The sequence below is a fragment of the Mustela nivalis genome (genome assembly GCF_964662115.1).
Source record: "Mustela nivalis genome assembly, chromosome: 15".
Taxonomy (NCBI): domain Eukaryota; kingdom Metazoa; phylum Chordata; class Mammalia; order Carnivora; family Mustelidae; genus Mustela; species Mustela nivalis.
The window spans coordinates 89,199,033-89,218,730 of record NC_139034.1 but is presented as its reverse complement, the minus strand read 5'-3'; the positions used below and the strand labels follow the sequence as shown (position 1 = coordinate 89,218,730).

At 52.8% G+C, this 19,698-nt stretch overlaps 1 protein-coding gene and 1 long non-coding RNA gene across 8 annotated transcripts in view; one reads left to right on the top strand and one right to left on the bottom strand.

Annotated features, from left to right (window-relative positions):
- RASA3 (RAS p21 protein activator 3) overlaps window positions 1-19,698 on the top strand; it is a 114,036-nt gene that overhangs the window by 43,670 nt on the left and 50,668 nt on the right. For 3 of the 6 annotated variants that reach the window (XM_082701135.1, XM_082701136.1, XM_082701137.1), the window contains one exon: window positions 10,671-10,774. The exons of the other annotated variants lie outside the window; for them this stretch is intronic. In XM_082701135.1, coding sequence (XP_082557261.1) covers window positions 10,671-10,774 — 104 coding nt within the window. The remainder of the gene's footprint in view (window positions 1-10,670; window positions 10,775-19,698) is intronic. 6 annotated transcript variants of the gene reach the window in all.
- LOC309849018 lies at window positions 770-6,857 on the bottom strand. Of its 2 annotated transcripts, XR_014303421.1 has the most exons (4): window positions 6,012-6,857; window positions 5,456-5,876; window positions 1,622-1,974; window positions 770-1,244 (listed from the first exon to the last, which is right to left on the bottom strand). It is a non-coding gene; the product is annotated as an uncharacterized lncRNA (long non-coding RNA). The 2 variants fall into 2 exon arrangements; XR_014303422.1 differs by having other exon boundaries at window positions 5,456-6,853.

Here is a 19,698-nt window from a genome sequence, read left to right as displayed (position 1 = left end):
CTGGTGTTGGAGGTGAGGCCAGGGCTCACGATGTCACTGTCACCTTCTGGGTTATGTCCACGGTCCTGAGGCCGGGTGAACCCTTTCTGTGTTTGCGCAGTTGGCATTGATGCCTGGAGGTCCTATACCTGGAAAGTCACTGTGGTCTCAGGGAAGCTCGGCCCTCCCCAGACCTGCTGAGCCCAGACCTCTAGGAAGAGAGTCTGCTTGGGAACCTCTGTTTTAGGCAGGGCTGAGAGTGGGGGTCCTGATCTTCAAAACATTTTAGACAAGTTTAGAAATGGAAACTGTGGTTCCTGGATTTGGTGATACTAGGAAATGTGCTTCTGGAGCAGGAAGAGGAAGCTTGGAGCTAAATCAGGTAATGATGTGGTCACACTGTCTGTTCAGAAGATCAGCCGTCTGAGAAACAGCCAGAATCAGGTGGGAGCCTCCAAAATGCTGTCGCCAGTTACCTGTAGTCAGTGCCCTGAGGTAATGGTCTGACTTGGAAAATTCATTCTCTCCTTATGGACAGTTTTAATGAGCTTGGCTGTTTTTGTTTATTTATTTATTAGCTCAGTGAATGTTTTTTTATTTGTGTATTAAAGATTTATTCATTTGAGAGAGAGAGCGCGCAGGCATACGTGCACGTGAGGCAGGGAGGGGCCGAGGGAGAGAATCTGGAGCAGGTTCCCTACTGAGCAGGAGCCTGATGTGATTCCAGCACCCCAAGATCACGACCTCAGCTGAAACCAAGAGTCGGATGTTAACTGACTGAGCCACCACGTGCCCCTCAGTGAAAATGTATTGAGTGCTTCTCTGACAAGGAGAGGATGCTCTAAACAGAAAGTTAAAAGTGACAGCAAAGAAAGACACTAACACAAAATAATTCCAGGAACTTAAAAAATATGGGTGCATTTCACCATTTAGTATTGAGACAAAAACTGCATTCACACTGGTAGACCTTGTGGGCGAGTAGCCCCAGAGCTCTACTATAGTGTCTGGGCAAAAAGGCGAAGAAACTCACCCTATAAAAGAAGTTAGCAAGATAAAGTGCTGCCTCCATTTGCTGCCAAGTATTTGAAATAAAATATTAGCTCTCTTGTGAGTGTGCACGCCTGAATCCAGAAGCCTCAGTCCATGCACGGGCATTGCCGTAGTCCTGGATAGTTGTAACGTCCTCAGAGGTGACGAAATGCCAGTCAAAGCAAGTCCAGACGTACCCTTCAGTCCAGGCCTCGAAGAATCTTCCTCTGTGATCTCTGAGGAGAAAGCACAGAAGAACCCAAGGAGGTGAAGTGTTGGTGTATTTGCCAAGAAAAACAACAGAATCAGACCGGAAGGGTTTGCAGAAGGTCTGCCGACAAGATTTAGTGACTTTGAAGTAATAAGTAAGACAAGGTTGCAGACATGACTGGGATGAGGAATGATAAAGAATGATGAACCCAGTTTCCGAAAGAACCAAGTAGAATTCCCGGAAAGGAAGGACCCAAGGACTTGAATGGAACGTCACTGGGTGAGTAAACAGCTGGATGGGTTCGCTGGAGGGAGAAGGGGTGAACGGGAAGGCTCCAGACACCCCCGACACACAGGAAACGGGTAGGAGGGGGTTAGGGACAGAGCAGAAGAACGTCCAGACCTGTCTCACGAGGACTCGGAGGCGAGCGGGAAGAAGCCTGTGCGCGAGGGTAGCTGCAGGGAGACGACACGTGAAGATGCGGCTCCACTAGCCGTGGTTGGAGGCCGGAAGCGGAAGACCCGTCCCCAGGCTCTGCCGGCTTTGAGCGGGGAGGAAGGCCGAGGCTCCGACGGCAGCTGCCAGCACGAAGGAAGCGGGCGCACTGGGGGCCAGGCCGGCCCTGCCCACGGCCCCCAGTGTGGGCAGCGCTCGGTCATCACCTCCGAGGAGTGCCGGAGTCTTCCCTCTCTCCAGCTCGTGCCTGCGGGCCTCAGCGTTTCCTCTCCGATCCGCTGCTGCATTTGGGAAAGTCCCTGCGGGAAGGAAGAGCCTCCATCTGGTCTCTGAACTCAATAGAGCCAGAGGGCATGGCGGCCTGTCCGGGCCTTGGGGGCAGGGGCAGCCCCAGCTCAGCTGCTGTCCAGCACCATCTTTGCACTCAGACGTGCAGACAGAACGTGTCGGAGAGACTCCCTCCCTTCGCAGCGGAAGGCCGTCCCGGGGCCCCTGTGGGGGGGGCCGTGCTGCTCAGGTGTCCCCGGCACTCGCGTGAGGCCGTTCCCCACGAGTAAGTCCGCCGCGGGTAACTTAGGGAAAGGCCCGAGTTTGTCCTTTGCTTTCCTTCGGCTGTGGGAAAGGGTGCTGGGGAGGCTCGGCTGCAGACCTTCTTGGAAGGGCTCATGAGGTCTGGCACTGGGGAGCCCCAGTCCTTTCCTCCTGGCCTTGTCCATTCTCCAGAAAAGCGATTTGGGGCAAAGTTTCTGTCTTACTAGGAAAATACCTTCCTGACGTTGAGCGTGAACCTTATTCACATGTAACTTCTGTGGCTGTGATCGTGCTCTCCCTTCAGTGGCCGCTCATGGTCGGTTGGCTTAACCTCAGGCCCCAGGATGTTGGGCCGTCACATCGGGGCTCAGAGGCAGCTGCCGCCCCAGACAGCACGGCACACGTGCGGAGAGCACCTGATGACCCACCCGGAGAGTTGCCTCCTGCTTCCCAGACAGGGCTAGGGAAGGTCCCATCACGGAGGACATCACCACTTTCTCCAGTGAAAGAAGCATATTCTAGTTACGTGAACAAAATAAGTAAAAACAATGCTGGGCCGCTCATTTGCAAGAATATTCCCCAAAGTACTCTATATTCATTTCCTTTTGTCAACAAGTGTGATTATTTCAAGGATGGCGTTGCTTCCCTTTTCCCACAAAATGCCTACAACGTGTGGGCACAGCTCCCGGCCCGAAGAGGAGCTGCCCCAAACTTCCTGATCTGACCCGCACCTTCCCCAGCGGCCACTGTGACGGGGCTGGGGTGCCGAGCCTCTCCCCAGGGCCACTCCAAGACCCCCACCCCCAGGCGGTCTCTGCCTTCTCTCACCTGGTTTCTGTTGTGGGGAAGGGGCTACCCCCTGGCGCTGGCCTGGCTTCCCACAGAGGCTTCTCACCTTCCAGTGGAAACGGTGGCCGCTCGGCCCAGAGTGTGCTAGTGTCTGACGACTGCTAACGGAGGGTCACAAAGTTGTGTTCACAGTAAGATTCCCTCTTGTTCTGTAAACTGGGATTGTTCCAGAATGGTCTGGAATATGTGGACATAAATGTCAATGTGGTTATTTTCGGGCGGGTAGTGGGATTATGGGGGATGTTTTTGTTTTTGCTTTTTTACATAAGATTAGAAGTTAGACAGTAAAATAACCACTTTCTGGAGCAAAGTGAGGAGGAGCTCGCCCATCACCGTGTTTGTCTACACGGCGTAATTGTAGCCCTCACATCCTGTCGTTCCTGCTGAGAAAGTTCCCAAAGGAGAGGTTGTTCCCAGGAAGGACGGGTGCGCGCTTCCAAACTGGAATTAAAGAGCGTGTGGGTCTGTGACGAGTCAGCCCCCATCTGCTCCTGGAAAATGCCCGTCACTCAGAGCCCAGCGCTGCTGTGTGCCAGACCCGACTCCTGCCCGGGGGACCCTGCAGCTCCTGTCCTGGGGGGGACACGCGGCCTGGGTTAGACTCCGAAAGGGACGGCGAAGAGTCTGTGGTTCAGGACGACAGACTCCATCTTCTTGGAGGTTTTCAGTAAATCCCGAGTTGTGGATGAGCAAATGCTGATTTTGGTTTAGGAGGCTGTACGTCTAACGGTTTCTCCTAATACTTTTATCTCTAATTTCTCCAGTTTAAAAAAAGTTTTTGGGACGTAAATTCAAGCGTTTGGCTCAGATAGTCCTTGTCAGCTGGAGTCGGTGAATTCATGCCCCCACTGTTCTGGGGTGCTCCCGGAGGAATCCCCAGTTTGGGTCCTGGTGCTTGGGGAAGAGTGTGAGCCCCTTTAAGAACATTTCCTGCCTTGGAGCACCTGCGGGGCTCAGTGGGTCAAGCCTCTGCCTTCGGCTTAAGTCATGATCTCAGGATCCTGGGATCGAGCCCTGAATCCGACTCTCTGCTCAGTGGGGAGCCTGCTTCTCTCTCTCTCTCTGCCTGCATCTCTGCCTGCTTGTGATCTCTGTCAAATAAATAAACAAAATCTTTAAAAAAAAAAAAAAAAAAGGAAAAAGAAAAAAGAACATTTCCTGCTTGGTCCAGTGCCTGCCTGATGCTAACCTGGGGCCCTCTGGCCCTGCCTGCCAGGCCACCACCCTCGAATGCCCTCTGGATCTGTGATGTGCAGCAGCCGCCACTGACCCTTGGGGGTTTATGCCCACGTCTCTGCCCGGAGCCCCACGAGTGTGGCGACTGGCCCGGTGACTCTTCTGCCCGGCACTGGGACAGACACTGGGATCTGACCTCAGACTCTCTCCTTCCTGCGGAGGCTTAGCTACATCCCTCCTATCCCTGCTGCAAATGTGCAGCGTGGCACATGACACGATCCATGTCCTTTGTGGGATCAGAGCAGCTTTCTGTCCAGGAGCTGCCCGTCCCCGGGGTGACCTGAGTCGGGGTTGGGGCTCCCACAGAGGCTCAGCATCCTTCCTCCCAAGGAGACGCAGCGTCTGATGGGAAGGGAGAGCTCTGTGGGGAAGGCTCGCGGGTGCCAGGGAGCCAGGCCACCCAGGGATTTAAAGGAGGTCTGGAGGAAGTGAGGAGAACCCAGAGGTTTCCCGCTGCCTGAGGGCCTGTGGGGATGACTGGCAGCGGAAGCTTGTGCCTCCGAGGCTCCTTTTTCTGGCTCTGCGTGTCCCAGGCCTCCCTGCCGCCCATGCCTGCCGCAGAGGGAGACACGGGCACTTCCGGCTCAGCGGCCCCGTGGGCCCTGCCAGCCCTTGACTCCTTGGCATTTCTCATTCATCTCCTGCGGACAGTTGAACAGTATTTGGTTTAATGAAAGTTTAATCCAGCTTTTGGTTCGCAGCGTACAAGGCACATTTCATTAGCTGAGCTCTGAGCTGCTTGGAGATGGGCTGTTGCCCTTTTTGGAAGACCCGCCCTGCCAGCCAGGCTTCCTGGCCGTGTGGGGCTATGGGGTGGGCCCTGATCTCCCTCGGGGAGCCTGGACGCTCGGCCCCCAGGGTGGCCTTCTCTGTGGCATCGGCCTCTGTCGGAACGGCCCTCTCACAGAGAGGCTCGGAGTGGGGCTCCTATTCTTGGGCTGCCTTTCCGTCCACCCCAAATCGGGAGCCGCCCAGGCAGCCCTGCCCCTCCGCTCCCTGCCCAGATGTTGGGAAATGGACTCTGGCGTTTGCGACAGAGCCTGAGCCCAGAGAAGACCAGGCGTGCAGCTGTTTTCTCCTGAGCAGACAGTGTGGCCGCAGGGCCGGCCGCCCCGGTGGGGGTGGGGTGCTGCCCGCCTCAGCAGATGCTGGGAAATGACTCACGGAGACTCGGCGGTTTCTGCGCGGGTCCCAGAGGAGGCCCTGTCTGAGCCCCGGGCGGCACATCTGGGCTCTGGGAGGAGTGGGAGGAAGGCAGGAGGTTGGCCTGTCGGAGCTTATAGATAGATCCGCTCCGTGTTCGGCAGGAGGGTTTCTTCTCTCTCTGCGAGAGTTCACTTGAGCTGCTCCCAGCAATTACCGAGGGAAAGAGCCTGCCACTCTGGCCGCCCTCCGAGGGCCTCCAAGCGGATGCGACCGCACGCATTAATCTTCTTCTGTCACACAGCAGTGTTTAAGGCAAGCCAAGTCCTGTGGGCTGCTTTTCTCTTTATTTGGAAGGAGGGTTCTGGAGCCCCGAGGCTGCGAGTGGGGCATGAGTCATGCATCTGACTGCTGCTGACCTCGGCTGGGGACAAAGCGGGGCCTGTGTAGAGAGAGACCCCGGGTTATGGCGCTAATGGGAAGGAAGGGGAGGCAGTGGCTGGGCCCCCTCTGAGTTCCCCAGAAAGGAGACATTGTCTGGCCCAGCACATGGAGAGGGGCGGGGATGGGAGAGTGCCTTGGTTTCCCTCCCCTCTGGGAACACGCTTCCGACTCCCCAGCCGCGAAGAGACAAGCACGGACTTCCTGTTGACCCGGGACGGGGGTGGGGCTGAGCGGATGACCGGGTCGGTGTGCCCTGGGGTGGGGGCCCTCAGCAGAGGGGTGCCCGCTGCGCTGAACCCCACGTCGGCCCTCCTGCCCCAGACAGATGTCACCGCCTCCCTGGGCAGCCTCAGCTCCCAAGTGCAGGGACATGGCTGCTCTGTGCTGGGACACATTTTGGAGAAGGCAGGACTGCACGCCAGTCCTTGCCCATCAATGACAGATGGCACTGGCAGCTTCGTGGTGTTTCCAGTTGAAAAGGTGTCTCTTATCTGCTGTGTCAGTTATCCATCATCTAGTCTGTAATGCCACCTTGGGAGTTCTCAGTGGACGGCTACCCTGAAGGCAAGAAGGGGGGGCGCGCCTAGAACACGGGCCAGAGCGCCGCCGCGAAAGCACACGGGCCTGACTCTGAGCTGCGCCGACGACTCCAATGTTGACAACGAAGCAGGAGGTCGTTTTGCCGTCACGTGAGCCAAGTTTGTAGATGCCGGTGAGACGGTGTGTTGGTGGGCGTGTGGGCCGAATCTGTCCTCACGTTCCGGACGGTCGCACCGTGTCCCACACCGGAACCTTCTGGCGGCGAGCAGCCTTGAGCCAAGCACGTGCCTGGCGCTGCTCTGCGACAGGTGGGCGGCCGTGCCCTGGCCACTCTGCTCCGGGCACCGTCAGGGTTGGGACAGGAGAGTCCCGCAGATGTGCCCGCTCAGACCTCAGGCCTGCTGGCAACTGACGTTTAATATATGTATTCGGAAAGTGATCTATGACATGATATTAAAGGAAAAAGTGAACGGTGTATGGGGATATGTAATGGAATCCTACTTTTGTTTTTTTAAAAGATTTTATTTATTTATTTGACAGACAGAGATCACAAGTAGGCAGAGAGGCAGGCAGAGAGAGAGGGAAGCAGGCTCCCCGCTGAGCAGAGAGCCGATGCGGGGCTCGATCCCAGGACCCGGATCCCGGGATCATGACCTAAGCTGAAGGCAGAGGCTTAACCCACTGAGCTACCCAGGCACCCCGGGATCCTACTTTTATTGTAAAAATATGTTTCCATCTGTGTCTACTTGTGTTCTATATTCATAGATCTTCAGAGAAAAAAGTCTAGCATGTACCCTGTAATGTTAATTCTGGTTTTCACTTTCTGACATCCTTATGTATTTTTAAAATTTTGGTTTTAAAAAAATGGCTTTATTGAGATCTGATTCACATACCCTGTAAGTAACTATGGCGGGTGTGTAATTCTGTGGCTTTCAGTACGTTCGGAGCTGTGGCCGTCAGTTGTGGAGTATTTTCGTGACCCTTCACTGCCCGCTTCCTGTGGCTCCAGCCACTTTCTCTCTACGTACTTGCCTTTTCGGGGGAACGTGGAGTCGCACTGTGTGTGGCCTTTTGTGGCCTGTCTCCCTGAGCACCGTGGTTTCAGTGTTCGTCCGTGACAGCAGGCGTCTGAGCTCCACACTGTCCGGGTCGACGGACCCCACTTTGTTCATCCGCGCCGGCTCTGCTGATGGACATGGGGCTTGCTGCCGCTTCTCGGCTGCTGTGAGTGCAGCCGCCAGCTCGCAGGCCACAGTGTCTGTGGGGGCGTGCGTCCCCCCTGCTCTGGCCGTTTCAGGGAAGCGCTGCTGTTGCCGAGTGGCCGCACCGCTGTGCTCCTGCAGGCTCTGACTTCGCCACATCTCACACTTGTCACCCTTATTTCTAGTTACACGTTATCAGAAACATTCTTGTTCCTGCATGTTCCTTTTTTCAGCCAACAGTTGAGATCATGAAGGAGTAAGGCAGCACAGGGAGGTTCTAGGAACAGGCACCTGAGTGTGATTATGAGTCAGGGCACTCAGGGAAGCAGTGTCTTCCTGGGGCACCTCGCTGAGGGGGGCACCTCGCTCAGGGGGGCAGGGATGAGGTGGGGTCCGTGGGTGCGGGCGTCCGCAGTCGCAGCCTGCGAGGTCAGGCCCGTGCGGTGTCTGGGACTCCGTCGGCCCCTCCGGGCATGTGCAGGCACCCAGGCTGGGCTTCCTGCTGCCACGACTCACATGTTACGTGACTCCCTGTGGTCTGGCTCTCTCCTCTGGGCTCGGGCGCCACCTTTGTGTCCTATGGCCTCTGGGGGCAGCCTTGCCCCGAGTGGCACGTCTGAGGGTATGAGTTGGGGTTCTGTGTCTCTGAAGATAATCCGTGTGTGGCCCATGTGTAACACGGGGTGATCTGGAGACTGCGATGACCTCACGGCTCGTGTTGGTCGTGTGGCTGTGGAATTAAAGGAATCAAACCCCGGAGAGGCTTGTCTGGGGCGAGGCCCAGGGACCCGTGTTTTCTAAAACCCCGTTCCAGTGGTTCTGCTTCGCGGCCTGAGCGAATTACGTTTGGCTCCGCGTGGAGAGTAGAGGAGCAGAGCCCCATGCGCGCAGATGGGGTCCCGGGAGGTGTGAGGAGAGAGCTCAGACAGAGTCACACGTGGCTTTCCCTGGAGGCGCCTATGCCCGGACAAATGTGTGGGTGTGTGGCCTCCGTGTGAGGCCTGCGAGGCAGTGCTGACGTCTGCATGATGACGGCTTGGTGGCATGGCACTCTCTGCACCCTCGGACCCTCAGGACAGCAGGGTCCCCACCCCGCCCCCGGCTCTGGTCTTGCTCAGTGAGTGAGCGGCACACACGCAGCCATCTGGTGTTTCCAGACGCAGTCCTGGGTCCAACACGCTCTGCTTTGCCGCACGGCAGCTCCCTAGTGGCTCAAATGCCTTCCCCTTTGCGGCTGCTTTCTTGGCTGTTGTCCGACTCATTGTGGCCTGGTCCTTCAGGACCCCAGGCCCCTGCCTGCCTCACGTGCTTCTGGATTATTCCCTCTGGTGCCCCAATAGCCCTGGGCCCTCAGGGGCCACCGTTGGCTCTTCTTCCCAGCCGGCAGGTCCGCTCTGCACACTGCCGGTGCTGGGCACTGTGTCTGGACCGGTGGGCTCAGGCGGGTCTCCTCAGTGACGGTTCACATCCTCTGTTCCCACCCGTCCAGGCCGGCCCTCAGCTACTAGATGGAGGAGACAGGTCACGTTGGGGCCCCGGCACCTCTGTGCCCCCGTCTGTCCGCAGGTCAGCCTGCACGGCCACGGACTGTGGACACGTTGCCTCTTGACGGGGGGCTGACTGCTCTGCCTTTTCCGTATTTTGAAGGCCTGGCCCCCCTCCTCAGCCACTGCCTGGCCTGGGCTGCACCCAGCCCCTCCGCTCGGCTCCCTCTCCCTGCCTGGCTGCACGAGCCGGGGCTGGGACTCCAGCAGCCTGTCTGGGCCGTGGCGGGTGGGTGGAGGCCTGCCCGTGTCCTACGTCTGTTTTCCTCATGGGTGGTGCCTCCCTCGGGCCCCGGGAAGGGTCCACGTGCTCTGTCCATTCTGGGCTCCCCAAGGGCCTTGCTGAGCTGATCCCGAGGGACAGCGTCGAGACGCGTGTGCGGCACCCGCTGGTGATCTTGACAGATCACGTGCCTGTGTCTGAAGACAGCGGACTATTGGTGCTGAGGCAGGTGGCGGGAGACAGACACATGGGTGACCCCATGTCATGGCACCAAGAGCACGTTCTGTGGGGCCGTGGCACTGGTCAGAGGGAGAGGCCCCGTCACCTTGGGGCCCCAGAGAAAGAACAGTGCTTTCTGATGCCGACCGCGGTGTGCCCTCTGACCTCAGAGATGCTCAGATGTGGTGGGGAGAGTCGTCTCAGGACCGGCTGGAGTGCCCCTCCATCCGTGGCCCTCGCAGGGGGTTCCATGGCCGGGAAGCACACTGTCCCCTTCTCCGCTGTTACTCCAGCCTGGCCAGGACTGCGTGATCTTCCTCCCCTAACCAGCACAGCATACTCAGTTAGCTTTCCCGACTTCGGACCTTGGCCATGGCATGTGTGGGAACGGGTAGGGTCAGAGGGTGCCGCAGGGAGTGGTGGGCCATCCTGTAACCAGCTGCAGCCGGTCGGGGGCCCTGCCCTTTCCAGCAGGTCTGCTCTCTGCACACCTCACAAGCGGACTCAGCCTGGCCCAGCCGAGCAGCTGGGGGCCTGTTTGTTGACCTTGACTGGGGTTTGTGGTTCATGTTGGGTCTCTGTGCATGGGGATGCTGGTGTGGGGTCTGTGTGCAGGGTCAACCCGTGGCCAGAGGTCGTCTCCCCAGGGACAGGTGCAGACTACAGCCCAACTTCTGGGGAAGGAGAGCAGTGGGGTCTGCACCTGGCAAGCCAAGTTGGATGGACGCGCGTGAAGGGAGGCCCACCCGCACGTCCCATGTGTCCTCGTGGTCCTGGAGTGTTGGGTCCAACCCGGACACACACAGCTGACTCATGCTCCCTGCGCGGAGCTCTCTGCCCGCAGCTGATCACTCCAGGTGATGGGCCTTGGGGCCGACAGTGGGGACCACATTTGCACCCCAGCAAGCAAACCACAGTTCCGCATCGCACACGTGAGACCCGGCGTGGCGTGTTGCTAACACACGTGGGAGCGTGATTCTGCGTGTGCGCCCGAGGCTGGTGCTCAGTGGGCCGCCCCACACTGGCCGGCTCACCTAACGGAGTCCATTCTGCTTGCTTCTCAGCCCCTTCTATGGAGAGGACTTCTACTGTGAGATCCCTCGGAGCTTTCGGCACCTGTCCTTTTACGTCTTCGACAGAGATGTCTTCCGCAGGGACTCCATCATAGGTGGGTACTGAGATGTGTCTTGTCTTGTTCTCTCTTCCTCATTCGGTTGCGCGTGTGGCCTCTCCCCCAGCTCTCTGCCCTGAGCCCAAAGCATTCTCAGCCCGGGTTTTTGGCTGCGCTGAGCAGCTCTGGGAGGTGGCAGTAGGTACCTGGCTGGCCTGGCAGTAGTGTCCCCCATACCCTGAATGGACCTCCTGAGCCCCCCGTAGCTGCCTGAGTGTCCCCCAGCCCGGTCAGCGTGTAGAGAACTTCACAGCACGAGCTCACGAAGAAGGGCTTCAGAGTTCTCCTTCAAAGTGAGGTTACAGTGACCACCAGGCCTGTTCCCGGGTGACTTCTCTGAGGGGTCAGTGTGCAGAGGACACCCCCCTTGAAATCCTCAGACCGCACCTGTCCCTGACTCTTGACAGCCCTCCGTGGGGATTGGGACGGATTGAGGTGAGACATGTGAACGTGCCGTGGAGTGCTCCTGGAGAGGGAGAAGCGGGGTGGGGCAGCAGAGCCTGCGAGCAAGAAGGTGCCTGGGTGTGGGCCCTGCTGGGCACTCACGTACACCACCACCTGCACGGGGCTCCGATAACGCACTCCCAACACCAGGAGGCCTCTGCCTCTGCCTTCTGACTTGGGACTGCTCCCACAGTGATGAGCTCGGGCTCGACCTCTGTCCTCTGTTGCGGAGGACCCAGCCCCTGCCCGTGCTGGTGGACCCACAGTCTCTGGGCTGAACCTGGAGCTCCACAGTTTTGTGGGGTTCCTCGGCTGATTCTCAGTCAGAAGAAAACATGTCTGAGTGCACTTAAGAGGTGCGGGAGCCTGTTCTCTGGGTGCGCTGGGACTATGTCACCGTCCTGTCCTGCAGGCGTGTCTTCAGCTGAACAAACTGGTGCAGACCAGCCAGACAGTTGTTAGGGCTCACCTGGCGTTCACACCTGCAGCCAGCCAGGGTCTCAAGTCTTCACCTCGCTTTAGATCGCACACTGCAGACTTCACTTAGAGGCGTTGTTGGTTGGCGTCGTCGGCTGAACGTGGAGGCTGATGGGAAGGGAGAAGTCCAGGATGTCTTCTCGTTACGGGTCTGCACCACCAGGTGGACGATGGGTGCTGGGACGTACACAGGACTGGAAAACGGTGGGGGTGGTCCTAGTGGAGGATGAGGTGGGGGAGATGGGGATGACATGGTGAAGAATGAGTTACTCATGCCAGGACAAGATACCGTCTCCTACCAAGAGCAGAAACCCATCATCACCACGTACCACCCTCTACCCATCATGCACCGGCAGCCATTCACCTTCCTGCACCATTGCTACTCACTGTCCGCCCTCCTGCACCACCAGACCACCACCATTCACCCTCCTCCTCTTCACCACCCGCTCCACCATTACCTACTGTCCATCGTCCTACATGTGGTCTCCGCATCCTGCACTGTCACGTGACACTCACCGTTCTCCAGCCTCGTCCTGCGCCTTCACCCACCAAGTCTGTTAACCACCTTCCACCACTGTGGTGCACCACTTCCAGCCCCAAATTTGTCCCACCACCCAAAACCCACTTGGTAAACCCATAAAGCTGCACTTACTCAGATCTGTTCTAGCCCCGGGCACACACTGCGCACTTTTTTGGGGAATGGAAGCATGTGACTGGGTTTTCTTCCGCCTGAAGAGGGTCACTCTGCACAGTGCTGGACAGTAGGGCAGCAGATACCAGCCCAGGTCAGGGAGGCCCTTTTTCTGCACCTGCTGGTTGGGAGGGAGCATTCTTCCTGCTGCACGAGAAGCTCCTCTTACCTTGTGTCTCCTTTGGTGGGAGCCTCCTTGAGCATGTGCCCCCACGCCTGCGCTCCTAGTGCAGCAAAGGTGGGTGCGCTACCCGTGACCTCTTCATCCCTGGGTGGAGGTTTGGGCTGTTTTTAGCGATTGCAAGACTTCCAGCAACGCTCTTCTGCATCTTTATATTGACACGGGATTTCAATCCTCTTAGAGGATACCTGAGAGGCAGACTGCTGGGGTATCTGCAAGATATGGAGAGATGGCAGAATCTGCCACCCTTTGGCACTGGGTTTAATTGGAGCTGAAGGCAGTTGAGAATAAGCAGACACAGGAGAAGCTCTCCAGCCTGCCCGAAAAGCAGGACATGAGTTTACGCAGAAGTTAACCACAGGGACCAGCCTGGAGCCCTGTGGGGCTGGCGGTGACACTGGAGGGGTCTACGTGACCCACCTTTGTCTGCCACTGGCCCCTTCCTGCAGTTTGTGTCCTGGAAGCCCAGTGGCCTTTCCTTGGTCTGTCCCTCGTCTCTGAAAGTTTTTGTTGTTTCTGGTTAAGATGCTACAGAAGTGCAAGTTCTGGCTCACTGCTGAGTTCCCCGCCCCTGGTACATTTGAGACGTGCTCATAAACGTCCCTTGTTCTCTTGTCAGTCTCCTTTTGCAGAGTCTGAGAGAAACTAGAAGGTGAGAGGGAAAACATTTTCCCTCCGCTGCTGTGCGTGTTGACTTCTGTTAGGGACTAACAACCTTCTCCCGAGTGGCGCGCCATCCTGAGCCTCCCCGGCCACGTGAGCGTCCCGGGAGCCACGCAGCGCTCAGATTGTCCGTTTTTGTTTTTAACCCACTTGTGCTGTCTTGATGTGTGTAGTATCTCATTGTGGCTTTTATTGCATTTTCTTTTTTTCTTTTTCTTTTTCTTTTACTTGAGAGAGAGAAAGAGAGGGAGAACACAGCAGGGGGAACAGTGCAGGGAGAGGGAGGAGCAGACTCCCGCTGAGCAGGGAGCCTGACACTGGGCCTGATCCCAGGACCCTGGGACCATGACCTGAGCCAAAAGCAGACACTTAACTGACTGAGCCACCTCGGTTCCCCAAATCCCTACCCTCTGTTCTCAATTCCTATGCACATTCAAGATGAAAAACCAGATAACAATACTCTACTACTATGTTTCATCAAAGAGGAAACCCCCTCTGATTGGAGTACCAGCTCTGTTGTTAAGCTCTCCCAAGCCATAGCCCAGGACGACCCCCTTAAGAATTGCTGGGCGTGTCACGACACATGCTCCAACCAAATACAAAATGCTCCCTCCTCACTCCTCTCCGCAGTCACATCGTCCCGCAGACTAAGGTCACATGCGATGCCTCTAACCCAGCACCGCTGCTTCTCCTCCCCAGCAGTACCCTCACCCCGCTTGCTTCAGCCTCCTCTCCCTGTTTCGACGTTCTTCATGCCCATGATTTCATTTTCTTGTCTAAGATATGCCCACCTGGGACCTAGTGTGGTCCCTGCAGATGTACTAAGTCTCACCTTTCGCTCCAGTCTGTCAAGCTGCAGCCACATCTCGTGCACCTGCCCTCATGCTGCCGCCCTCTGCCAGGTCACCCCAGAGCAGAAGAGGAGTCATGAAACTCACTAGTAATGCTTGGGTTCACTAATCTCCGGGGGAATGATTCACAAAAAGCCCTGTCATTGGAATTCTGGGAAGAGCTTCTGCTCTAATCAAACCAGGGCTAGGTTCTAGCCTTCCTGTGACCTCGATGAACCTTACATTGCACGACCCCATCTTCCTTCGGTGCCAGTTCTTCTTTCCAGTCATCAGTAGCACCACTCTGGATGATGACGCAGGAGCCAGTCAGTCTTGCTGTGCTCCCACGGCAGCCCCTTAATTACCTTCCCACTGGCAAACCCCTGTGGAAAAATAACTAGCCAAATCCTACCCTTCAAATGCATTAACGCAGTGCGTGCTAGGATTCGGAAAAATCCATCTGTCTATCTTCTTGCCCACACACCACACAGTCCCTCATAGAACCAAAAGGGCTTTAGGTATGATAACTGCTAGAATTGGCCATAGGCATGTTGGCCCCCTAGGAAGAATTTGCTTGATGTGAAACTACCCTGTGTAATCTAATAAATATCCTAGAAGAATTATCCCACTATACTGCTTCAGCCCTACAAGACTCCACAATTATTCCTGTGTTCCCTTGCTTCAGTAGTCCTCGACGATCAAATAGCACTGCCATTCGGCGGAACAAGGGGGCATCTGCTGTTGCTGATAGTCTCACTGTGCCTCGAGAAATACTTCCTCCCAAGATAAACTAGGTAATTTTTATTATATAAGCCTCGTAGCTTCACAATATCAACAACCCCACTGCCAGTGAAATGTGAAATCACAGTAAAAGTTATCTACTGTTGTCCAGTCTCTTCAGATGGTTGTTTGGCAAAATAGGAAACATCCTTCCGTTTGGACTGTGGGGGTGACTGGCTGGCGCAGGCGAGCATGATCTCGGGGTCATAGGTTCGAGCCCCAAGTTGGGTGTAGAGATTACTTAAAAATAAAATCTTAAGGGGTACCTGAGGCTCAGTTAAATGTCTGACTCTTGATTTCAATTCCGTTCGTGACCTCAGGGTCCTGGGATTGAGCCCCACGTCGAGCTCTCCGCTCAGTGGGGAGCCTGCTTTCCCCTGCCTCTGCCTGCCTCTGTGCCTACTTGTGATCTCTCTCTCTCTGTGAAATAAATAAATAAAATCTTTTTAAAAAAAGACCTGATTTTTTAAAAAATTTATTTATCTCAGATGGGGTGGGGAGGGGCAGAGGGATAGAGCAAGAGAGAATCTTGCTCCCCGCTGAGCAGGGAGCCTGATGTGGGGCTCGATCCCAGGACCCCGAGATCATGACCTGAGTTGAAGGCAGAGGCTTAACCCACCAAGCCACCCAAGTGCCCCAAAAAATCAAGTCTAGAGAAAATCTGGACTACAGTTCTGTATGGTACTATTAATTTTGGTATTAAGCTTCTGATGCCGTATAAAATACTCTTTCTAGGGGTGCCTCTGTGGCTCAGTTGGTCAAGCATCAGATTCTTGATCTCAGCTCAGGTCTTGATCCCAGGTCATGAGTTCAAGCCCTGCATTGGGCTCCATGCTGGGTATGGAGCCTAAATATCCAGCTTGGTTCCAGAAGTTGCTTCTTTTCCTCTTCTTCCACTTGCACGGTAATTATAGTGACCCGGGCTTCTGTATGTACTGCTCCACCCCTATGCCCTGCGATTCTTGTTTTAAAAAAATTAACATATAATATATTATTAGCCCCAGGGGTACAGGTCTGTGAACCATCAGGCTTACACACTCACCGTAGCACACACCCTCCCCAGAGTCCCCAATGTCCCATCACCCACCACCCTATCCCCAGCCCCACCCACAGGCAACCCTCCGTTCATTTTGTGAAATTAAGAATCTCTTTTGGTTTGTCTCCCTCCCAATCCCATCTTGTTTCATTTTTTCCTTCCTACCCCCCAACACCCCCACATTGCATCTCAACTTCCTCATATCAGGGAGATCATATGATAATTGTCCTTCTCTGATTAACTAATTTCGCTCAGCATAATGCCCTTTAGTTCCATCCATGTTGTTGCAAATGGCAGGATTTCATTCTTTTGATGGCTGCATAGTATTCCTTGTACATATGAACCACATCTTCTTTATCCATTCATCTGTTGATGGACATCTAGGTTCTTTCCATAGTTTGGCTATTGTGGACATTGCTGCTATGAACATTCGGGTGCACATGCCCCTTCAAATCACTACATTTTGTATCTTTGGGGTAAATACCCAGTAGTGTGATTGTGTGTTGTAGGGTAGCTCTATTTTCCACTTTTTGAGGAACCTCCATGCTGTTTTCCAGAGTGGCTGCACCAGCTTGCATTCCCACCAACAGTGTAGGAGGCTCCCCTTTCTCCTCATCCTCGCCAGCATCCGTCATTTCCTGACTGGTTAATTTGAGCCATTCCAACTGGTGTGAGGTGGTATCTCACTGTGGTTTGGATTTGTATTTCCCTGATGCTGAGTGATGTGGAGCGTTTTTTCATGTGTCTGTTGGCTATCTGGATGTCTTCTTTGCAGAAATGTCTGTTCATGTCCTCTGCCCATTTCTTGATTGGATTATTCTTTCAGTGTTGAGTTTGATAACTATTTTGGATACTAGCCCTTTATCTGATGTGTTATTTGTGAATATCTTCTCCCATTCTGTCAGTTGTCTTTTGGTTTTGTTAACTGTTTCCTTTGCTGTGCAGAAGCTTTTGAACCTGAAGTCCCAGTAGTTCATTTTTGCCCTTGCTTCCCTTGCCTTTGGCAATGTTTCTAGGAAGAAGTGGCTGCGGCTGAGGTCAAAGAAGTTGCTGACTGGTTTCTTCTCAAGGATTTGGATGGATTACTGTCTCATGTTGGGGTCCTTCATCCATTTTGAGTCTATTTTTGTGTGTGGTGTAAGGAAATGGTCCAGTTTCATTCTTCTGCATGTGGCTGTCCAATTTTCCCAACACCATTTATTGAAGAGTCTGTCTTTTTTCCATTGGACATTCTTTCTTGCTTTGTCGAAGATTAGTTGACCCTAGAGTTGAGGGTCCATTTCTGGGTTCTCTATTCTGTTCCATTGATCTGTGTGTCTTTTTGTGTCAGTACCATGCTGTCTTGATGATGAGAGCTTTGTAATAGAGCTTGAAGTCTGGAATTGTGATGCCACCAACTTTGGCTTTCTTTTTCAATCTTCCTCTGACTATTCGAGATCTTTTCTGGTTCCATATAAATTTTAGGATTATTTGTTCCATTTCTTTGAAAAAAAAATTGATGGGATTCTGATAGGGATTGCATGAAACGTGTAGATTGCTTTAGGTAGCATAGATATTTTCACAATATTTATTCTTCCAATCCATGAGCATGGAACGTTTTTCCATTTCTTTGTGTCTTCCCCAATTTCTTTCATGAGTACTTCATAGTTTTCTGAGTACAGATTCTTTGCCTCTTTGGTTAGGTTTATTCCTAGGTATCTTGTGGTTTTGGGTGCAATTGTAAATGGGATTGACTCCTTAATTTCCCTTTCTTCTGTCTTGTTGTTGGTGTATAGAAATGCAACTGATTTCTGTGCATGGATTTTATATCCTGACACTTTACTGAATTCCTGTACAAGTACTAGCAGATTTGGAGTGGAGTCTTTTGAGTTTTTCACATAAACTATCATATCATCTACAAAGAGGGAGAGTTTGCCTTCTTCTTTGCCGATCTGGATGCCTTTTATTTCTTTCTATTGTCTGATTGCTGATTCTAGGACTTCTAGTACTATGTTGAATAGCAGTGGTGATAGTGGACATCCCTGCCATGTTCCTGACGTTAGCAATGGGGTTTTCCCCCATTGAGAATGATATTCACTGTGGGTTTTTCATAGATGGCTTTGATGATATTGAGGTATGTACCCTATATCCCTACACTGTGAAGAGTTTTGATCAGGAAGGGATGCTGTACTTTGTCAAATGCTTTTTCAGCATCTATTGAGAGTGTCTTGTGGTTCTTGTTCTTCCTTTTATTAATGTATTGTATCACAGTGATTGATTTGCGGTTATTGAACCACCCTTGAAGCCCTGGAATAAATCCCACTTGGGCGTGGTGAATAATCCCTTTAATGTACTGTTGGGTCCTACTGGCTAGTATTTTGGTGAGAATTTTTGCATCTTTGTTCATCAGGGATATTGGTCTGTAATTCTCCTTTTTGATGGGGTCTTTGTCTGATTTTGGGATCAAGGTAATGCTGGCCTCATCAAATGAGTTTGGAAGTTTTCCTTCCATTTCCATTTTTTGGAACAGTTTCAGGAGAATAGTTGTTAATTCTTCTTTAAATGTTAGGTAGAATTCCCCTGGGAAGCCATCTGACCCTGGGCTCTTTTTTATTAGAGGTTTTTGATGACAGCTTCAATCTCCTTACTGGTTATGGGTCTGTTCAGATTTTCTCTTTCTTCCTGGTTCAGTTTTAGTAGTTTATACATCTCTAGGAATGCATCCATTTCTTCCAGATTGTCAAATTTGCTGGTGTATAGTTGTTTATAATATGTTCTTATAATTGTTTGTATTTCTTTGGTGTTGGTTATGATCTCTCTTCTTTCATTCATGATTTTATTTATTTGGGTCCTTTCTCTTTCTGTTTTGATAAGTCTGGCCAGAGTTTATCAATCTTATTAAGTCTTTCAAAGAACCAGCTTCTTGTTCCATTGATTTCTTCTTTTGTTTTGTTTGGTTTGGTTTGGTTTCTATTTCATTGATTTCTGCTCTGACCTTTATTATTTCTCTTCTCTTCCTGGGTTTAGGCTTTCTTGCTGTTCTTTGTGCCGCTCCTTTAGGTGTAAGGTTAGGTTGTGTACTTGAGACCTTTATTGTTTGTTGAAAAAGGCTTGTATTGCTATATACTTTCCTCTCAGGACTGCCTTTGCTGTGTCCCACAGATTTGGACAGTTGTGTTTTCATTATCATATGTTTCCATGAATTTTTAAAATTCTTCTTTAATTTCCTTGTTGACCCATTCATTCTTTAGTAGGATGCTCTTTAGCACCATGTATTTGAGTTCTTTCCAACATTCCTGTAAAGTTCCTTTCCTTTAAAGTTTCCTCTAAAGAAAGAAATTGAGTTCTAGCTTCAGAGCATTGTGGTCTGAAAATATGCAGGGAATGATCCCAATCTTTTGGTACCGTTTGAGACCTGATTTGTGACCCAGAATGTGATCTATTCTGGAGAATGTTCCATGAGCACTAGAGAAGAATGTGTATTCTGTTGCTTTTGGATAGCATGTTCTGAATATATCTGTGGTGTCCATCTGGTCCAGTGTGTCATTTAAGGCCTTTATTTCCTTGTTGATCATTTGCTTGAATGATCTGTCCATTTTATTGAGGGGGGGGGTGTTAAAGTCCTTTACCATTATTGTATTACTGTCGATGTATTTCTTTGATTCTGTTATTAATTGGTTTATATAGTTGGCTGTTCCCATGTTAGGGGCATAGATATTTTAAATTGTTAGATCTTCTTGTTGGACAGATCCTTTAAGTATGATATAGTGCTCTTCCTCATCTCTTATAGTCTTTGGCTTAAAATCTAATTTATCTGATATAAGGATTGCCACCCTGACT